We start from the raw sequence: 18,365 nt of genomic DNA, 5'->3' as shown, positions 1-18,365 counted from the left end.
CTCACGTGGGGCAGTTCCCAGTATCCATTCCCAGTGCTCCCAGTATCCATTCCCAGTGCTCCCAGTATGATTACCAGCAGGAAGGGGCGGCTCTGGGCCCGGCCCAGCCCCACCAGCAGCAGCTCTCTCACGTGGGGCAGTTCCCTCTCTCCTCTCTCCTCCTTGCGCGGTTCCGTCGCCGGCTGCCCGAAGGACGAGTCCACCAGCACCCGCTGCCCCACCGGGAAATTCTTCACCAGGAACACCAGCCGCCACTCGGGCACCTGGTAAATCTGGGGATTCATTAATATTAATATTGATATTGATATTAATAATGGGGATTGGTAACGGGAACACCAGCCGCCACTCGGGCACCTGGTAAATCTGGGGGGTAATTAATATTAATATTGATATTGATATTAATAATGAGGATTGATAACGGGAACACCAGCCGCCACTCGGGCACCTGGTAAATCTGGGGGGTAATTAATATTAATATTGATATTAATATTAATAATGGGGATTGATAACAGGAACACCAGCCGCCACTCGGGCACCTGGTAAATCTGGGGATTCATTAATATTAATAATGGGGTTAATAATGGGGATCGATCACGGGAACACCAGCCGCCACTCGGGCACCTGGTAAATCTGGGGATTCATTAATATTAATATTGATATTGATATTAATAATGGGGATTGATAATGGGAACACCAGCCGCCACTCGGGCACCTGGTAAATCTGGGGGGTAATTAATATTAATATTGATATTGATATTAATAATGGGGATTGATAACAGGAACACCAGCCGCCACTCGGGCACCTGGTAAATCTGGGGATTCATTAATATTAATATTGATATTGATATTAATAATGGGGATTGATAACGGGAACACCAGCCACCACTCGGGCACCTGGTAAATCTGGGGGGTTAATTAGGATTAATAATGGGGTTAATAACGGGGATTGATAATGGGATTGATAATGGGGGTTGATAATGGGGATTGATAACGGGGATTGATAATGGGGATTGATAATGGGGATTGATAACAGGGATTGATAATGGGGATTGATAATGGAAACAGATAACAGGATTGATAATGGGATTGATAATGGGGATTGATAACAGGGATTGATAATGGGAATTATGGGCACCACTTGGGGACATGGTAAATCCCAGTGCCCCCAGTACCTCCATGTTGCCGTTCTTCCAGTGCTCCCAGCCCCATTCCCAGTGCCCCCAGCCCCATTCCCAGTGCTCCCAGTGCCCCCAGCCCCATTCCCAGTGCCCCCAGCCCCATTCCCAGTGCCCCCAGTCCCATTCCCAGTGCTCCCAGTGCCCCCAGCCCCATTCCCAGTGCCCCCAGCCCCATTCCCAGTGCTCCCAGTACCTCCATGTTGCCGTTCTCCCAGTGCCCCCAGCCCCATTCCCAGTGCCCCCAGCTCCATTCCCAGTGCCCCCAGCCCCATTCCCAGTGCCCCCAGCCCCATTCCCAGTGCTACCAGTGCCCCCAGCCCCATTCCCAGTGCTCCCAGTGCCCCCAGTACCTCCATGTTGCTGTTCTCCCAGTGCCCCCAGCCCCATTCCCAGTGCCCCCAGCCCCGTTCCCAGTGCTCCCAGTGCCCCCAGTACCTCCATGTTGCCGTTCTCCCAGTGCCCCCAGTCCATTCCCAGTGCCCCCAGCCCCATTCCCAGTGCCCCCAGCCCCATTCCCAGTGCTCCCAGTGCCCCCAGTACCTCCATGTTGCCGTTCTCCCAGTGGCCCCAGCCCCATTCCCAGTGCCCCCAGCCCCATTCCCAGTGCCCCCAGCCCCGTTCCCAGTGCTCCCAGTGCCCCCAGTACCTCCATGTTGCCGTTCTCCCTGGCCAGCACGCACCAGTGCGAGGGTTCGGGGCTGTGCGGCGCCGCCTCCCGCTCGGGGCCCGCCCGGCGCGGCTCCTCCCGGGGCGGGGAGCGCCCTGAGCCCCCCGAGTCCCCGTACAGCATCTCCTCCTCATCGTCAACAGAGTCACTGCGGGGACAGGCACACCTGGGCACACCTGGGATACACCTGGGGACACCTGGGATACACCTGGGGACACCTGGGATACACCTGGGCACACCTGGGATACACCTGGGCACACCTGGGCACACCTGGGATACACCTGGGGACACCTGGGATACACCTGGGATACACCTGAGATACACCTGGGGACACCTGGGTACACCTGGGATACACCTGGGTACACCTGAGACAGCCCCGAGTCCCCGTACAGCATCTCCTCATCGTCAACAGAGTCACTGCGGGGACAGGCACACCTGGGCACACCTGGGGTACAGCTGGGATACACCTGAGATACACCTGGGATACACCTGGGGACACCTGGGTACACCTGGGATACACCTGGGGACACCTGGGATACACCTGGGCACACCTGAGATACACCTGGGGTACACCTGAGATACACCTGGAGGGCACTTAGGAGGCCTGGGGACACCTTGGAGCCACCCTGGGTGACACACAGAGACAAACCTGAACCTGGGGACACCTGGGGACACTGGGCACACCTGGGCACACCTGTGTGCTCACCTGAGGTCCTGGATGAGCGTCTCGGCCTCGGCGTGGGGGCGGGGCGGGGGCTCCTCGCGGGGGGCGCGGCTCTCGGTGGTGAACATTCCAGAAACGTCACGGTACAGGCAGAGCGCGGTGACACGGGACTGCTGCTGGGGACAGGGGACACTCAGGGGACATTGGGGACATGGGGACACTGGGGACATTGGGGCATTGGGGACATTCCAGAAACGTCACGGTACAGGCAGAGCGCGGTGACACGGGACTGCTGCTGGGGACAGGGGACACTCAGGGAATATTGGGGACATGGGGACACTGGGGACATTGGGGACATGGGGACACTGGGGACATTGGGGCATTGGGGACATTCCAGAAACATGGTACAGGCAGAGTGCGGTGACACGGGACTGCTGCTGGGGACACTGGGGACACTCAGGGGACATTGGGGACACTGGGGACAGGTGATGAGGACACTGGGGACAGGGTGGCACTCACGTGTGACACGGGTGGCCGCAGCAGCGCCAGGCGCGGGGCGCGTCCCCCGTAGGTGTCCCCCTTGAGGGTGAAGGTGGCCAGGTGACCCTCGGCGCTGAGCAGCACCCCAAAGGGATCGGCCACGGCGCAGTGCACGATGGGAGCACCCAGATCCACAGGGACAAAGTGCAGCTGGGTCACTGCGAGGGGACAGCAGTGTCACCAATGTCACCAATGTCACCAGTGTCACAGTGCACGATGGGAGCACCCAGATCCACAGGGACAAAGTGCAGCTGGGTCACTGCGAGGGGACAGCAGTGTCACCAATGTCACCAATGTCACCAGAGTCAGTGTCACAGTGCACGATGGGAGCACCCAGATCCACAGGGACAAAGTGCAGCTGGGTCACTGCGAGGGGACAACAGTGTCACCAATGTCACCAATGTCACCAGTGTCACACTGTCACCAGTGTCACAGTGCACGATGGGAGTGCCCAGATCCACGGGCACAAAGTGCAGCTGGGTCACTGAGAGGGGACAACAGTGTCACCAATGTCACCAGTGTCACAGTGCACGATGGGAGCGCCCAGATCCACAGGGACAAAGTGCAGCTGGGTCACTGCGAGGGGACAACAGTGTCACCAATGTCACCAATGTCACCAGTGTCACAGTGCACGATGGGAGCACCCAGATCCACAGGGACAAAGTGCAGCTGGGTCACTGAGAGGGGACAACAGTGTCACCAATGTCACCAATGTCACCAGTGTCACAGTGCACGATGGGAGCACCCAGATCCACAGGGACAAAGTGCAGCTGGGTCACTGAGAGGGGACAGGAGTGTCACCAATGTCACCAATGTCACCAGTGTCACACTGTCACCAATGTCACCAATGTCACCAGAGTCAGTGTCACAGTGTCACAGCAATGACACCAGTGTCAGCAGTGTCACCAGTGTCACAGCAATATCACCAGTGTCACAACAATGTCACCAATGTCACAGCAATGTCACCAGTGTCACAGTGTCACAACAATGTCACCAGTGTCACAGCAATGTCACCAGTGTCACAGTGTCACAGCAATGTCACCAATGTCACAGCAGTGTCACCAGTGTCACAGCAGTGTCACACCCATGGGCACAAAGTGCAGCTGGGTCACTGTGGGGGGACAGCAGAGCTGTCACATCTCCTGTGTCACCTGTGTGTCACCTTTCTGTCACCTGCCAATGTCACCTCGCTGTCACCGCACTCCCAGCGGCGACCCAGAAGGGTCACCCAGGTGCCATGCCCGTGTCACCTGTCCCTGTGCCACCCCCTGGATGTCACACCTGTGCCACCGTGTGACTCCCTGATGTGACCCCAGATGTGTCCCTGTCCCCAGGTGTGTCCCTGTCCCCAGGTGTCCCCAGGTGTCCCCAGGTGTGTCCCTGTCCCCAGGTGTTCCCAGGTGTCCCCAGGTGTGTCCCTGTCCCCAGGTGTGTCCCCAGGTGTCCCAGGTGTCCCAGGTGTGTCCCTGTCCCCAGGTGTGTCCCCAGGTGTCCCAGGTGTGTCCCAGGTGTGTCTCACCGCCCTGCAGCAGCCGCAGTCCCAGCGGTGACACCTGCACGATGAACTGCCCCTGGCCCAGGTGTGTCCCTGTCCCCAGGTGTCCCCAGGTGTGTCCCTGTCCCCAGGTGTGTCCCCAGGTGTCCCCAGGTGTGTCCCAGGTGTGTCTCACCGCCCTGCAGCAGCCGCAGCCCCAGCGGTGACACCTGCACGATGAACTGCCCCTGGCCCAGGTGTGTCCCTGTCCCCAGGTGTCCCAGGTGTGTCCCTGTCCCAGGTGTCCCCAGGTGTCCCCAGGTGTGTCCCCAGGTGTCCCCAGGTGTGTCCCAGGTGTGTCTCACCGCCCTGCAGCAGCCGCAGCCCCAGCGGTGACACCTGCACGATGAACTGCCCCTGGCCCAGGTTCCCGGCGAACACGGTCGGGCCCTGCGTGGCGAAGCCGCTCGTGTCCAGCTCCAGGATCTCCTGACCCGTCTGCAGGATCTGGGGACAGTGGGGACAGTGAGGGGACTCTGGGGACAGTGGGGATATTGGGGACAGTGGGAGCATTGGGACATTAGGGCATTATGGGGACACTGGGGCCATTGGGGACATGACACCCATAGGACCCTCAGGACAGGGTGCTGTCCCCATTAGGGACATGGGGACAATGAGGGGACAATGTGGTGGATTGAGCCCTGGATGTGGCACTCAGGGGAGTCCCCAAAATCTTGTCGCTGTCCCCATGTCCCTGTGATGTCCCCCTGTCCCCAGTGTCCCCACGTCCCCAATGTCCCCTCACCATGGTGGAATCCTCCCTGCTCAGGATCAGGAACCCCTGTCCCCATGTCCCTGTGATGTCCCCATGTCCCCAATGTCCCCTCACCATGGTGGAATCCTCCCTGCTCAGGATCAGGAACCCCTGTCCCCATGTCCCTGTGATGTCCCCATGTCCCTGTGATGTCCCCCTGTCCCCAATGTCCCCTCACCATGGTGGAATCCTCCCTGCTCAGGATCAGGAACCCCTGTCCCCATGTCCCTGTGATGTCCCCATGTCCCTGTGATGTCCCCCTGTCCCCAATGTCCCCTCACCATGGTGGAATCCTCCCTGCTCAGGATCAGGAACCCCTGTCCCCATGTCCCTGTGATGTCCCCATGTCCCCAGTGTCCCCATGTCCCCAATGTCCCCTCACCATGGTGGAATCCTCCCTGCTCAGGATCAGGAACCCGTGTCGTTCCCCGTCCTCCTCGGAAGTTTCTGGAGCCGTCGCTGCCTCAGGCTCAGCCCCCGGGGCCACCTCGGGCTGTGGGGACACAGACTGATGGGGACTGGGAGACACAGGGACAGGGGACACAGGGAAAGGGGACATGGAAGGACATGGGGACAGACACACAGGGACAGGGGACACAGGGACATAAAGGGACAGGGACCCAGGGACAGGGGACACAGGGACATGAGGGGACATGAGGGGACATGAGGGGACACAGGGACAGGGATGGGGACAGTGACACAGGGAGGGGGACATGAGGACATGAGGCAACACAGGGTGACACAGGACAGGTGACACAGGACTCACCTGTTCCCGCGGGGGGGGCGCTGTCACCGTCCACATGTCGTAACAGCCGGGCAGCTCAAAGGTGGTGACAACCTGGGGCCGGATACTGCGCTGGGGACAGGGACAGAGGGTCAGAAATGGGGACAGGGACAGAGGGTCAGAAATGGGGACAGGGGACAGGGACAGGGACAGAGGGTCAGAAATGGGGACAGGGACAGGGACAGGGGACAGGGACAGAGGGTCAGAAATGGGGACAGGGACAGGGACAGGGACAGAGGGTCAGAAATGGGGACAGGGACAGGGACAGGGGACAGGGACAGAGGGTCAGAAATGGGGACAGGGACAGGGACAGAGGGTCAGAAATGGGGACAGGGACAGGGACAGAGGGGTCAGAAATGGGGACAGGGACAGGGGACAGGGACAGAGGGTCAGAAATGGGAACAGGGACAGGGACAGAGGGGTCAGAAATGGGGACAGGGACAGGGGACAGGGACAGAGGGGTCAGAAATGGGAACAGGGACAGGGGACAGGGACAGGGACAGAGGGTCAGAAATGGGGACAGGGACAGAGGGTCAGAAATGGGGACAGGGACAGGGACAGGGGACAGGGACAGGGGACAGGGACAGAGGGTCAGAAATGGGGACAGGGGACAAGGACAGAGGGTCAGAAATGGGGACAGGGACAGAGGGTCAGAAATGGGGACAGGGACAGGGGACAGGGACAGGGGACAGGGACAGAGGGGTCAGAAATGGGAACAGGGACAGGGGACAGGGACAGGGACAGAGGGTCAGAAATGGGGACAGGGACAGGGACAGGGGACAGGGACAGGGGACAGGGACAGAGGGTCAGAAATGGGGACAGGGACAGAGGGTCAGAAATGGGGACAGGGACAGGGGACAGGGACAGGGGACAAGGACAGAGGGTCAGAAATGGGGACAGGGACAGAGGGTCAGAAATGGGGACAGGGACAGGGACAGGGGACAAGGACAGAGGGTCAGAAATGGGGACAGGGACAGAGGGTCAGAAATGGGGACAGGGACAGGGACAGAGGACTGGGAGAGGGAAAGAAGGGACAGAGATGGGGACAGGAACAGAGATAGGGACAGGGAACACGGGACAGGGACAGGGAGAGGGACAGGGACACCCATCAGAAAAGTGGGTACAACAGTCAAGGGACAGGAGAGTGGTCAGGGGTGCAGCCCCACAGATTTGGGGTGTCCCTGTGGGCACAGGCAGGTTTTGGGGTGTCCCTATGGGTACAGGCAGGTTTTGGGGTGTCCCTGTGGGTACAGGCAGGTTTTGGGGTGTCCCTATGGGCACAGGCAGGTTTTGGGGTGTCCCTATGGGTACAGGCAGGTTTTTGGGGTGTCCCTGTGGGCACAGGCAGGTTTTTGGGGTGTCCCTATGGGTACAGGTGGGTTTTTGGGGTGTCCCTGTGGGTACAGGCAGATTTTGGGGTGTCCCTATGGGTACAGGTGGGTTTTTGGGGTGTCCCTGTGGGTACAGGCAGATTTTGGGGTGTCCCTGTGGGTACAGGCAGGTTTTGGGGTGTCCCTATGGGAACAGGCAGGTTTTGGGGTGTCCCTATGGGCACAGACAGGTTTTTGGGGTGGTCCTGTGGGTACAGGCAGATTTTGGGGTGCAGCCCCACAGATCTGGGGTGCCCTCAGTTTTTGGGGTGTCCCTGGGGGGGTACAGGTGTTCCCCAAACTTTGGGGTCACCCTGGTTTGTCCCCAGCTCTGCTCTGGCACCGGGAACGACCCCCCGGGAACCTCCCGCGGGGGGGTTGGGAGGTGCGGGGGGGAAATTTGGGGTTTTTGGGGTACAGAAGGATTTGGGGTTTTGGGCTACAAAGGGAATTTGGGGTTGTGGGGGGTACAGGGGGGAATTTGGGGTTTTAGGGTGCAGGGGAGGTTGGGGTACAGGGGGGAATTTGGTGGTTTTGGGGGGGGGTTGGGGGGATTTGGGGTTTTTGGGGTTTTGGGGGTACAGGGGGGGTTTGAGGATTTTGGGGAGTACAGGGGGGCTTGGGGTTTTGGGGGAATTTGGGGTTTTTGGGGTACAAGGGGGGGGTTTGGAATTTTGGGGAAAATGTGGGGTTTTTGGGGTACAGAAGGGGTTTGAGTTTTTTGGAGAGAATTTGGGTTTTTTGGGGTACAGGAGCGTTTTGGGGTTCAGGGGAGTTTAGGAGTCCAGGAGGAATTGGAATTTTGGAGGGGATTTGGGATTTTGGGGGGTTTTAAGAGCCCTGGGGATTTTGGGGTTTTTGGGGTGAATTTGTGGGTTTTGGGGGTACAGAGAGGGTTTGAGGTTTCAGGAGGAATTTTGAGTTTTGGGGGTTTTTGGGGTACAGTGGTTTGGGGTTTTTGGGGTCCAGGAGAGATTTGGGGTTTTAGGGTTCAGGGAGGTTTTGGAGTTCAGGGGGACTTGGAGGGTCCCAGGAGGATTTGGGGTTTTTGGAGTTTTGGGGTCATGGGGGATTTGAGGCCATTGGGGTTCAGAGGGGGGGTTAAAGATTTTGGGGTCCAGGGAAAATGTGAGGTTTTGGGGTTCAGCAGGGTTTGGGGTTCTTGGGGTGGTTCCGGGGTCCCAAGAAGGTTTTTGGGGTGTTTTGGGATTTTTGGGGTACCTGTGCCCCATTCTTGCCATACCCTGAGCACAGGCAGGGTTTGGGGTTCAGGGGGATTTTATGGTTCAGGGAAGTTTCTGGGGTCCCAGGAAGGTTTTTGGGGTGCACAGATGATTTTTGGGATGTTTTTGGGGTCTCAGGGGTGTTTTTGGCGTGTTTCTGGAGAGGTTTTGGGCTGGTTTTGGGGTGTTTTTGGGGTGGTTTTGGAAGTGGTTTTTGGGGTGGTTTTGGGGTATTTTTAGAGTTCAGGGGTGTTTCTGGGATTTTTTGGGGGTCTCATGGGTGTTTTTAGGATGGTTTTGGGGTGGTTTTGGGTGTTGTTGGGATGTTTTAGGGGTGTTTTTTGGGATGTTTTTGGTGGTTTTGGGGTTCAGAGATGTTTTTGGGGTGTTTTTGGGGATGTTTTTGGGGTGTTTTTTGGGATGTTTTTGGTGGTTTTGGGGTTCAGAGATGTTTTTGGGGTGTTTTTGGGGTGTTTTTGGTGGTTTTGGGGTACCTGCAGCACAGTGAGTGCCCCGTTCTTGCCGTACCCCGAGCACAGGCAGGGTTGGGGTTCAGGGGGATTTTGGGGTTCAGAGATGTTTTTGGGGTGTTTTGGGGGTGTTTTTCGGATGTTTTAGGGGTGTTTTTGGGATCTCAGGGATGTTTTTGGGGTGTTTTTGGGGTTTTTGGGGTTCAGAGATGTTTTTGGGGTGTTTTTGGGATGTTTTTGGTGTTTTTGGGATCTCAGGGGTGTTTTTGGGATCTCAGGGGTGTTTTTGGGGTGTTTTTGGTGTTTAGGTGTGTTTTTGGTGTGTTTTTAGGGTGTTTTTGGGGTGTTTTTTGGGGTGGTTTTGGGATGTTTTTGGGGTGTTTTTGGGGTACCTGCAGCACGGTGAGTGCCCCGTTCTTGCCGTACCCTGAGCACAGGCAGGGTTGGGGTTCAGGGGGATTTTGGGGATGTTTTTGGGGTGTTTTTGGTGTTTTGGGGATGTTTTTGGGGTGTTTTTGGGGTCTCAGGGGTGTTTTTGGGATGTTTTAGGTGTGTTTTTGGGGTGTTTTTGGGGTGTTTTTGGGGTGGTTTTGGGGTGTTTTTGGGGTGTTTTTGGGATGTTTTTGGGGTGTTTTTGGGGTACCTGCAGCACAGTGAGTGCCCCGTTCTTGCCGTACCCCGAGCACAGGCAGGATTGGGGTTCAGGGGGATTTTGGGGTTCAGGGGTGTTTTTGGGATGTTTTTGGGGTGTTTTTGGGATGTTTTTGGGGTGTTTTTGGGGTACCTGCAGCACGGTGAGTGTCCCGTTCTTGCCGTACCCCGAGCACAGGCAGGGTTGGTGTTCAGGGGGATTTTGGGGATGTTTTTGGGGTGTTTTGGTGTTTTGGGGATGTTTTTGGGGTGTTTTTGGGGTCTCAGGGGTGTTTTTGGGATGTTTTAGGTGTGTTTTTGGGGTGTTTTTCGTGCTTGTGGGGTGGTTTTGGGGTGTTTTTGGGGTGTTTTTGGGGTACCTGCAGCACGGTGAGTGCCCCGTTCTTGCCATACCCCGAGCACAGGCAGGGTTGGGTGTTCAGGGGGATTTGGGGGTTTTGGTGTGTTTTTGGGATGTTTTTGGGGTGTTTTTGGGATGTTTTTGGGGTGGTTTTTGGGGTGTTTTTTGGGGGTGTTTTTGGGTTTTTTGGGGTACCTGCAGCACGGTGAGTGCCCCGTTCTTGCCGTACCCCGAGCACAGGCAGGGTTGGGGGTTCAGGGGGATTTTGGGGTTCAGGGGTGTTTTTGGGATGTTTTTGGGGTGTTTTTGGGGTGTTTTTGGTGTTTTTTGGGGTACCTGCAGCACGGTGAGTGCCCCGTTCTTGCCGTACCCCGAGCACAGGACAATCTCCAGGTCGGGCTCGGGGCTGTTCTGGAACTGTGGGAGACAAAGGGGTCAGAATTTGGGGTCAGGGTTTGGGGTCAGGATTTGGGGTCAGGATTGGGGTCAGGGTTTGGGGTCAGGATTTGGGGTCAGGATTGGGGTCAGGGTTTGGGGTCAGGGTTTGGGGTCAGGATTGGGGTCAGGATTTGGGGTCAGGGTTTGGGGTCAGGATTTGGGGTCAGGGTTTGGGGTCAGAATTTGGGGTCAGAATTTGGGGTCAGGGTTTGGGGTCAGGGTTTGGGGTCAGGATTTGGGGTCAGGGTTTGGGGTCAGGGTTTGGGGTCAGGGTTTGGGGTCAGGGTTTGGAGTCAGGATTTGGGGTCAGGGTTTGGGGTCAGGGTTTGGGGTACATTTTGGGGTTTCTGGGGTGGATTTTGGGGTTGACTTTGGGGTTTTGGGGGTGGGTTTGGGGTACATTTTTGGGGTACATTTTTGGGTTTTTAGGGTGGATTTTGGGGTACATTTTGGGATTTTGGGGTGGTTTTTGGGGTACATTTTGGGGTGGCTTTTGGGGTTTTTGGGATGGGTTTTAGAGTAGATTTTGAGATTTCTGAGGTGGATTTTGGGGCCCATTTTGGGGTTTTGGGGTGGATTTTGGGGTACATTTTGGAGTTGATTTTGGGATTTCCGGGGTGGATTTTGGGGTACATTTTGAGGTTTCTGGGGTGGGTTTTGGGTACATTTTGGGGTTTTTGGGGTACATTTTGGGGTACATTTTGGGGTACATTTTGGGGTACATTTTGGGGTGGGTTTTTGGGGTGGATTTTGGGGCACATTTTGGGGTACATTTTGTGGTTTTGGGGGTGGTTTTGGGTACCATTTTGGGGTTGGGTCCCTCACCTCCTCGGACAGGAACGCCGGGCTCCCCCATGGCCGCGTTGGCGCAGGGACCGATGTTGAGGATGCTGTCACACACCTGGGACAGGGGACACAGGTGACACGGTGACACACAGTGACATACAGTGACACAGATGACAGTCACACACAGGTGGCACAGGTGACACACACACAGGTGACAGTGACAGTACCTCAAAGCTGTACATCGCCAGCTGTGTGTCACACACAGTGGACAGTGACACTCAGGTGTCAACTCAGGTGTCACTCAGGTGTCACAAACAGGTGACAGGCGACACTCAGAGTTGACAGTGACAGTACACAGTCGAAGCTGTAATGTCAACCAGCTGTGTGGGCACACACACTCAGGTGTCACACAGGTGTCACACAGGTGTCACACACACTTCAGTGCGGGTGTCCACGCAGGGATGACAACCCAGGTGACAGTACCGCGAATGCTGTATGTCGCACAGCTTGTGTCCCCGAGGGCCGCCTCGCTGTGCCCGGTACAACCTCGATTCTCATCAACCCATTCCGTCCTTGCCCTGGCGGCGTTCCCCCCTGCCAGGTACATGGGGACATGGCACCCCCGTGCCCATCCTGTTGCCATCCACTGCCACCCCCCTGCCAGGGGACACTGGGACATGCACCCACTGCCACCCCTTGCCACCCCTGTGCCACCCCCTGACAGGGTACACTGGGACATGGCACCCACTGCCACGCCACTTGCCATCCCTGTGCCATCCCCCTGCCCAGGGACAACGGGGACATGGCACCCACTGTCACCCCTGTGCCACCCACTGCCAGGGACACGGGGACATGGCACCCACTGCCACCCACTGCCATCCCTGTGCCACCCACTGCCAGGGACACGGGGACATGGCACCCACTGCCACCACACTGCCATCCCTTGCCACCGACTGCCACCCCCTGCCAGGGACACGGGGACATGCACCCACTGCCATCCCTGTGCCACCCACTGCCAGGGACACGGGGACATGGCACCACTGCCACCCACTGCCACCCCTGTGCCACCCACGCCACCCCCCTGCCAGGGACACTGGGACATGGCACCCACTGCCACCCACTGCCACCCCTGTGCCACCCCCTGACAGGGACACGGGGACATGGCACCCACTGCCACCCACTGCCATCCCTGTGCCACCCACTGCCACCCCCTGCCAGGGACACGGGGACATGGCACCCACTGCCACCCATTGTCACCTACTGCCACCCCTGTGCCACCCACTGCCAGGGACACGGGGACATGGCACCCACTGCCATCCCTGTGCCACCCACTGCCAGGGACACGGGGACATGGCACCCACTGCCACCCACTGCCACCCCTGTGCCACCCACTGCCAGGGACACGGGGACATGGCACCCACTGCCACCCACTGCCACCCCTGTGCCACCCACTGCCAGGGACACGGGGACATGGCACCCACTGCCACCCCCCTGCCAGGGACACGGGGACATGGCACCCACTGCCATCCCTGTGCTACCCACTGCCACCCTCCTGCCAGGGACACAGGGACATGGCACCCACTGCCACCCACTGCCATCCCTGTGCCACCCACTGCCACCCCTGTGCCACCCCCTGCCAGGGACACGGGGACATGGCACCCACTGCCACCCACTGCCATCCCTGTGCCACCCACTGCCACCCCTGTGCCACCCCCTGCCAGGGACACAGGGACATGGCACCTCCTGCCACCCACTGCCATCCCTGTGCCACTCACTGCCACCCCTGTGCCACCCCCTGCCAGGGACACAGGGACATGGCACCTCCTGCCACCCACTGCCATCCCTGTGCCACTCACTGCTATCCCTGTGCCACCCCCTGCCACCCCTGTGCCACCCCTGTGCCACCCACTGCCTCCAGGTGTCCCCCTCTGACACATTGTCACCTCTGCAGTGACTGGAAAGTGTCCCCCAAGGTGTCCCCAGGTGCACCTCAGGTGTCCCCAGCTGTCCCCCAGGTGTCCCCAGCTGTCCCCAGGTGTGTCCCCCAGCTGTCTCCCAGGTATCTCCCAGGTGTCCCCAGATGTCCTCCAGGTGTCCCCAGCTGTCCCCAGGTGTCCCCAGATGTCCTCCAGGTGTCCCCCAGGTGTCCCCAGCTGTCCCCACCTGCCCATGGCCCCGATGACTCCGAGCGTTTCTTCTTCACCGGCGGCTCCTCCTGGGGGCACAGGGACAGATTTGGGGCCCCCACCAGAGATTTTGGGGTCCCTGGGCAGGAATTTGGGGTTCCCCAGGAGGTTTTTGTGTCCCCCATGTGTATTTTGGGGTCCCCCAGGTGGTTTTTGGGGTCCCCAGGTGTGATTTGGGCTCTCACCTGTCTCTCAGCCCCCTCCTTACCTACCCTGGCCAGGGACTGTGGGATGGGGATTTGGGATCTCGGGAAGGATTTGGGGAGGGTTTTAGGGGTCCCCAGGTGTATTTTGGGTTCCCCAGGTGCATTTTTGGGTTCCCCAGGTGTTTTTGGGTTCCCCAGGTGTGATCTGGGCTCTCACCTGCCTCTCAGCCCCCTCCTTACCTACCCTGGCCAGGGACTGTGGGATGGGGATTTGGGATCTCGGGAAGGATTTGGGGAGGGTTTTAGGGGTGCCCAGGTGGATTTTGGGGTCCCCAGGTGTATTTTGGGGTCCCCCAGGTGTATTTTGGGGTCCCCCAGGTGTGATTTGGGCTCTCACCTGTCTCTCAGCCCCCTCCCTGCCCACCCTGGCCAGGGACTGTGGGATGGGGATTTGGGATCTCAGGAAGGATTTGGGGAGGGTTTTAGGGATCCCCAGGTGGATTTTGGGGTGCCCCAGGTGGATTTTGGGGTCCCCCAGGTGGATTTTGGGGTTCCCCAGGAGGTTTTTGTGTCCCCCAGGTGTATTTTGGGGTCCCCCAGGTGTGATTTGGGTTCCCCAGGTGTGATCTGGGCTCTCACCTGTCTCTCAGCCCCCTCCTTGCCCGCCCCAGCCGGCGGCTCCTGCAGTTTCTCCGTGTACCTGAGCAGCAGCGAGTTGCCCAGACGGGACCCCAGGAAGAGATAACCGGGCTCCAGAGGGGACCATCTGGGGACAGGGGCGGGGACACAGCTTGTCCCCAGATGTCCCCAAGTGTCACCCAGATGTCCCCAAGGTGTGCCCAGGTGCTTACACAGGTGGTGAGGACGGAGGCGGCCGCTTTGTCGAAGTGGAAGGAGCGCACGGAGCGCATCCCGTCCGTGATCAGCGTCAGCACGTAGCTGGGACAGGGAGGGGACACTTCAGGGGGGGACAGGACACCCCAAATTATCCCATTGGGGACACCCCAAAATCCCTTGGGAACCCCCAAAATATCCCACTGGGACACCCCAAAAATCCAAGACCACCCAGGGGATCTCCCTTGTCCCACAGGACATAGCTTGTCCTGATCAGGGTCAGGACACAGCTGGGACACACAGGGGACACTTCAGGGGGGTGATGGGACCCCAAAATCCCTTGGGGACACCCCAAATTCCCTGGGAACACCCCAAAATTCCTTGGGGACAGTCCCCAGGTCCCCCCAGACTCACATCTCCCCCCCCTTGAGCGAGATGACCATCTTGTCATAGGAGATGAAGGTGGCCTGGGCACAGTCCAGAGTCATCCTCACACCCTCCTGGATCCCTGGGGACAGGGACAGGGACACTCAGGGACAGGGACACTCAGGGATGGGGACAGACACAAGGACATGAGGACACAGGGACAGTCAGGGGTGGGGACATGAATGGGGACAGGGATGGGACAGGGATGGAGACACAGGGACAATCAGGGACAGGGACAGGTATGGGGACAGCCAGGGGTGGGGACAGGGATGGGACAGGGACATGGGGACACAGGGGACAGGGACATGGGGACACAGGGGACAGGGATAGAGACACAGGGACAATCAGGGACAGGAATAGGGACAGTCAGGGGTGGAGAGAGTGATGGGACAGGGACAGGGGACAGGGATGGGACAGGGACATGGGGACACAGGGGACAGGGACAGGGGACAGGGGACAGGGATGGAGACACAGGGACAATCAGGGACAGGGACAGGAATGGGGACACAGGGACAGTCAGGGGTGGGGACAGGGATGGGACAGGGACAGGGAACAGGAGATGTGGACATGGGGATAGGGACAGGGGACCAGGATGGGGACAATCAGTGATGGGGACAAGGATGGGGATGGGGACAGGGACAGGGAGAGAAAGAAGAGGAAGGTGAAGAAAAGGAGGATAACAAAGGATGGGGAGAGAAAAAGAGAAGGAGGAAGAAGAGGAAGATGAGTGGGACAATGAGGAGGAGGATGAAGATGAGGATGAGTGGGATGAAGATGAGGATGAGGCTGATGGGGATGATGAGGATGATGAGGCTGAGGATGGAGATGGGGCAGATGAGGCTGAAGAGGAGGAGAAGGAGGCCAGTGGGGATGAGGATGAGGCTGATGAGGATGACAAGGAGGAGGAGGCTGATGGGGATGAGGATGATGAGGACAAGATGAGGCTGATGAGGATGGAGAGGAGGAGGATGAAGATGATGAGACTGAGAATGATGGGGATGAGGCTGAAGAGGAGGATGAGGCTGAGGAGGAGGAGGATGAGGCTGATGAGGAGGATTATGAGGCTGATGACGATGGGGATAAGGCTGAAGAGGCTGAAGAAGCTGAAGAGGCTGAGGAGGAGGAGAATGAGGATGATGAGGATGAGGATGACAGGGCTAAGGCTGAAGAGGCTGAAGAGGCTGAGGAGGAGGAGGAGGATGATGAGGCTGAGGAGGCTGAGGAGGAAGCTGATGAGGAGGAGGAGGCTGAGGATGATGAGGCTGAGGATGATGAGGATGAGGCTGAGGAGGAGGAGGCTGAGGATGATGAGGCTGAGGATGATGGGGATGAGGCTGAAGAGGCTGAGGATGATGGGGATGAGAATGGAAGGCAGGAGATAATATGATGGGATGGGGATGAGGATGATGAGGATGATGAGGCTGATGAATGAGGATGATGAGGCTGATGAGGGTGAGGTGATGAGGATGAGGATGATGAGGGTGAGGATGATGAGGGGAGATTATGAGGATGATGAGGATGAGGATGATGAGGATGATGAGGGTGAGGATGATGAGCTGATGAGGTGAGGATGATGAGGGTGAGTGATGAGGCTGATGAGGCTTATGAGGGTGAGGATGATGAGTGATGGCTGATGAGGGTGAGGATGATGAGGATTATGAGATGAGGGATGATGAGTGATGAGGGTGAGGCTGATGAGGATGATGAGGGTGAGGGTGAGGGGGAGGCCCCCGTGCTCACTCAGCGGGAAGACGGTGGTGCCCGCAGGTGAGGCTTTGAGGCAGCCGGGGCGACGCCGTACGGGGGCACGGACTGGTTCAGGTACAGCAGGGAGTTGACAGCGAAGATCACCACGCCCCCTGGGATGGGACAGGGACACCACAGTGTCACCACAGTGTCACCAACAGTGCCACCAACAGAGTGAATGACATCATCACCACGCCCCCTGGGATGGGACAGGGACAGTGCCACCAACAGTGCCAGTGACACCATCACCACACCCCCTGGGACAGGAACAGTGTCACCAACAGTGTCACCAACAGTGTCACCATCACCACGCCCCCTGCAACATGGGGAAAGTGTCATTGTCACCAACAGTGTCACCAACAGTGTCAGAGCCACCATACTATTACCATGCTCCCTGGGACATGAGGACAGTGTCACCGTGTCACTGCCACCATGTCACTGTCACTGTCTCACTGTGTCACTGTCACTGTGTCACTGTCACTCACCGATGGATTTGGGCACAGGCAGTGCCTGGGTACAGTCGAAGGGCAGTGAGCTCAGTGACTGTCACTGTGTCACTGTGTCACTGTCACTGTGTCACTGTGTCACTGTGTCACTGTGTCACTGTCACTGTGTCACTGTGTCACTGTCACTCACCGATGGGTTTGGGCACAGGCAGTGCCTGGGTACAGTCGAAGGGCAGTGAGCTCAGTGACTGTCACTGTGTCACTGTGTCACTGTGTCACTGTCACTGTGTCACTGTCACTCACCGATGGGTTTGGGCACAGGCAGTGGCCTGGTACAGTCGAAGGGCAGTGAGACTCAGTGACTGTCACTGTGTCACTGTCACGTGGTCACTGTCCCTTGTGTCACTGTGGTCACTGTCACTCACCGATGGGGTTTGGGCACAGGCAGTGCCTAGGGTACAGTCGAAGGGCAGTGAGCTCAGTGACTGTCACGTGGTCACTGTGTCACGTGGTCACTGTCACTGTGTCACTGTCACTGTCACTCACCGATGGGTTTTGGGCACAGGCAGGCCTGGGTACAGTCGAAGGCAGTGAGCTCAGTGACCAGATGACGGGGTGGACGCGCTGCAGGATGTTCAGCGAGATGGCCACGATGCTGCAGGTGTCCTGTCTCACTGCCACCCTCCTGTGGGGACATCAGTGTCACCTGGGGGGGTGACAGACACACCCTGACCCCCACAGTGTCCTGTCGCACTGCCACCCTCCTGTGGGGACACCTGTGACACCTGGAGGTGACAGACACACCCTGACCCCCACAGGTGTCCTGTCTCACTGCCACCCTCCTGTGGGGACATCAGTGGTCACCTGGGGGGTGACAGACACACCCTGACCCCCACAGGTGTCCTGTCTCACTGCCACCCTCCTGTGGGGACATCAGTGTCACCTGGAGGTGACTCCTGACCCCTCAGCCCTGTCACACCCCTTCAGGGAACAACCCCAATGTCACCAGGAGGTGACAGAGTGACACCCTCAAATCCCCCTGAACAACCCCCCAGATTCCCTTGGGACCCCCCAAAAGCTGTCACTGACCCGGGCCAGGTCTGGTTTGGCTCAAAGAGGATGAGCAGGGTGGGCTCATAGTAGCCATGCAGGAACCTGCAGGAGCTGGGACCCCCAAATTCC

At 58.2% G+C, this 18,365-nt stretch overlaps 1 protein-coding gene across 1 annotated transcript in view; it reads right to left on the bottom strand.

The window, feature by feature from the left end:
- The window catches only part of CPSF1 (cleavage and polyadenylation specific factor 1), a gene marked incomplete at its 5' end in the record, with an annotated part of 36,078 nt that extends 17,717 nt beyond the window's left edge, over positions 1-18,361 (bottom strand). Inside the window, 21 exon segments of the mRNA XM_079333172.1 lie at positions 75-272; positions 1,825-1,993; positions 2,552-2,682; positions 3,029-3,207; positions 4,889-5,030; positions 5,720-5,830; positions 6,104-6,193; positions 10,512-10,592; positions 11,439-11,459; positions 11,461-11,514; positions 11,640-11,647; positions 13,563-13,614; positions 14,371-14,490; positions 14,492-14,497; positions 14,583-14,670; positions 14,980-15,073; positions 16,732-16,779; positions 16,782-16,850; positions 17,730-17,768; positions 17,771-17,868; positions 18,273-18,361. Coding sequence (XP_079189298.1) covers positions 75-272; positions 1,825-1,993; positions 2,552-2,682; positions 3,029-3,207; positions 4,889-5,030; positions 5,720-5,830; positions 6,104-6,193; positions 10,512-10,592; positions 11,439-11,459; positions 11,461-11,514; positions 11,640-11,647; positions 13,563-13,614; positions 14,371-14,490; positions 14,492-14,497; positions 14,583-14,670; positions 14,980-15,073; positions 16,732-16,779; positions 16,782-16,850; positions 17,730-17,768; positions 17,771-17,868; positions 18,273-18,361 — 1,887 coding nt within the window.
- Between the last annotated feature and the right edge of the window lie 4 nt (positions 18,362-18,365).

This window comes from Erithacus rubecula (assembly GCF_903797595.1).
Source record: "Erithacus rubecula genome assembly, contig: scaffold_854_arrow_ctg1, whole genome shotgun sequence".
Lineage (NCBI taxonomy): Eukaryota > Metazoa > Chordata > Aves > Passeriformes > Muscicapidae > Erithacus > Erithacus rubecula.
Note: the sequence above shows the minus strand (reverse complement) of the source record. Positions and strands in the feature narration are given on the sequence as shown.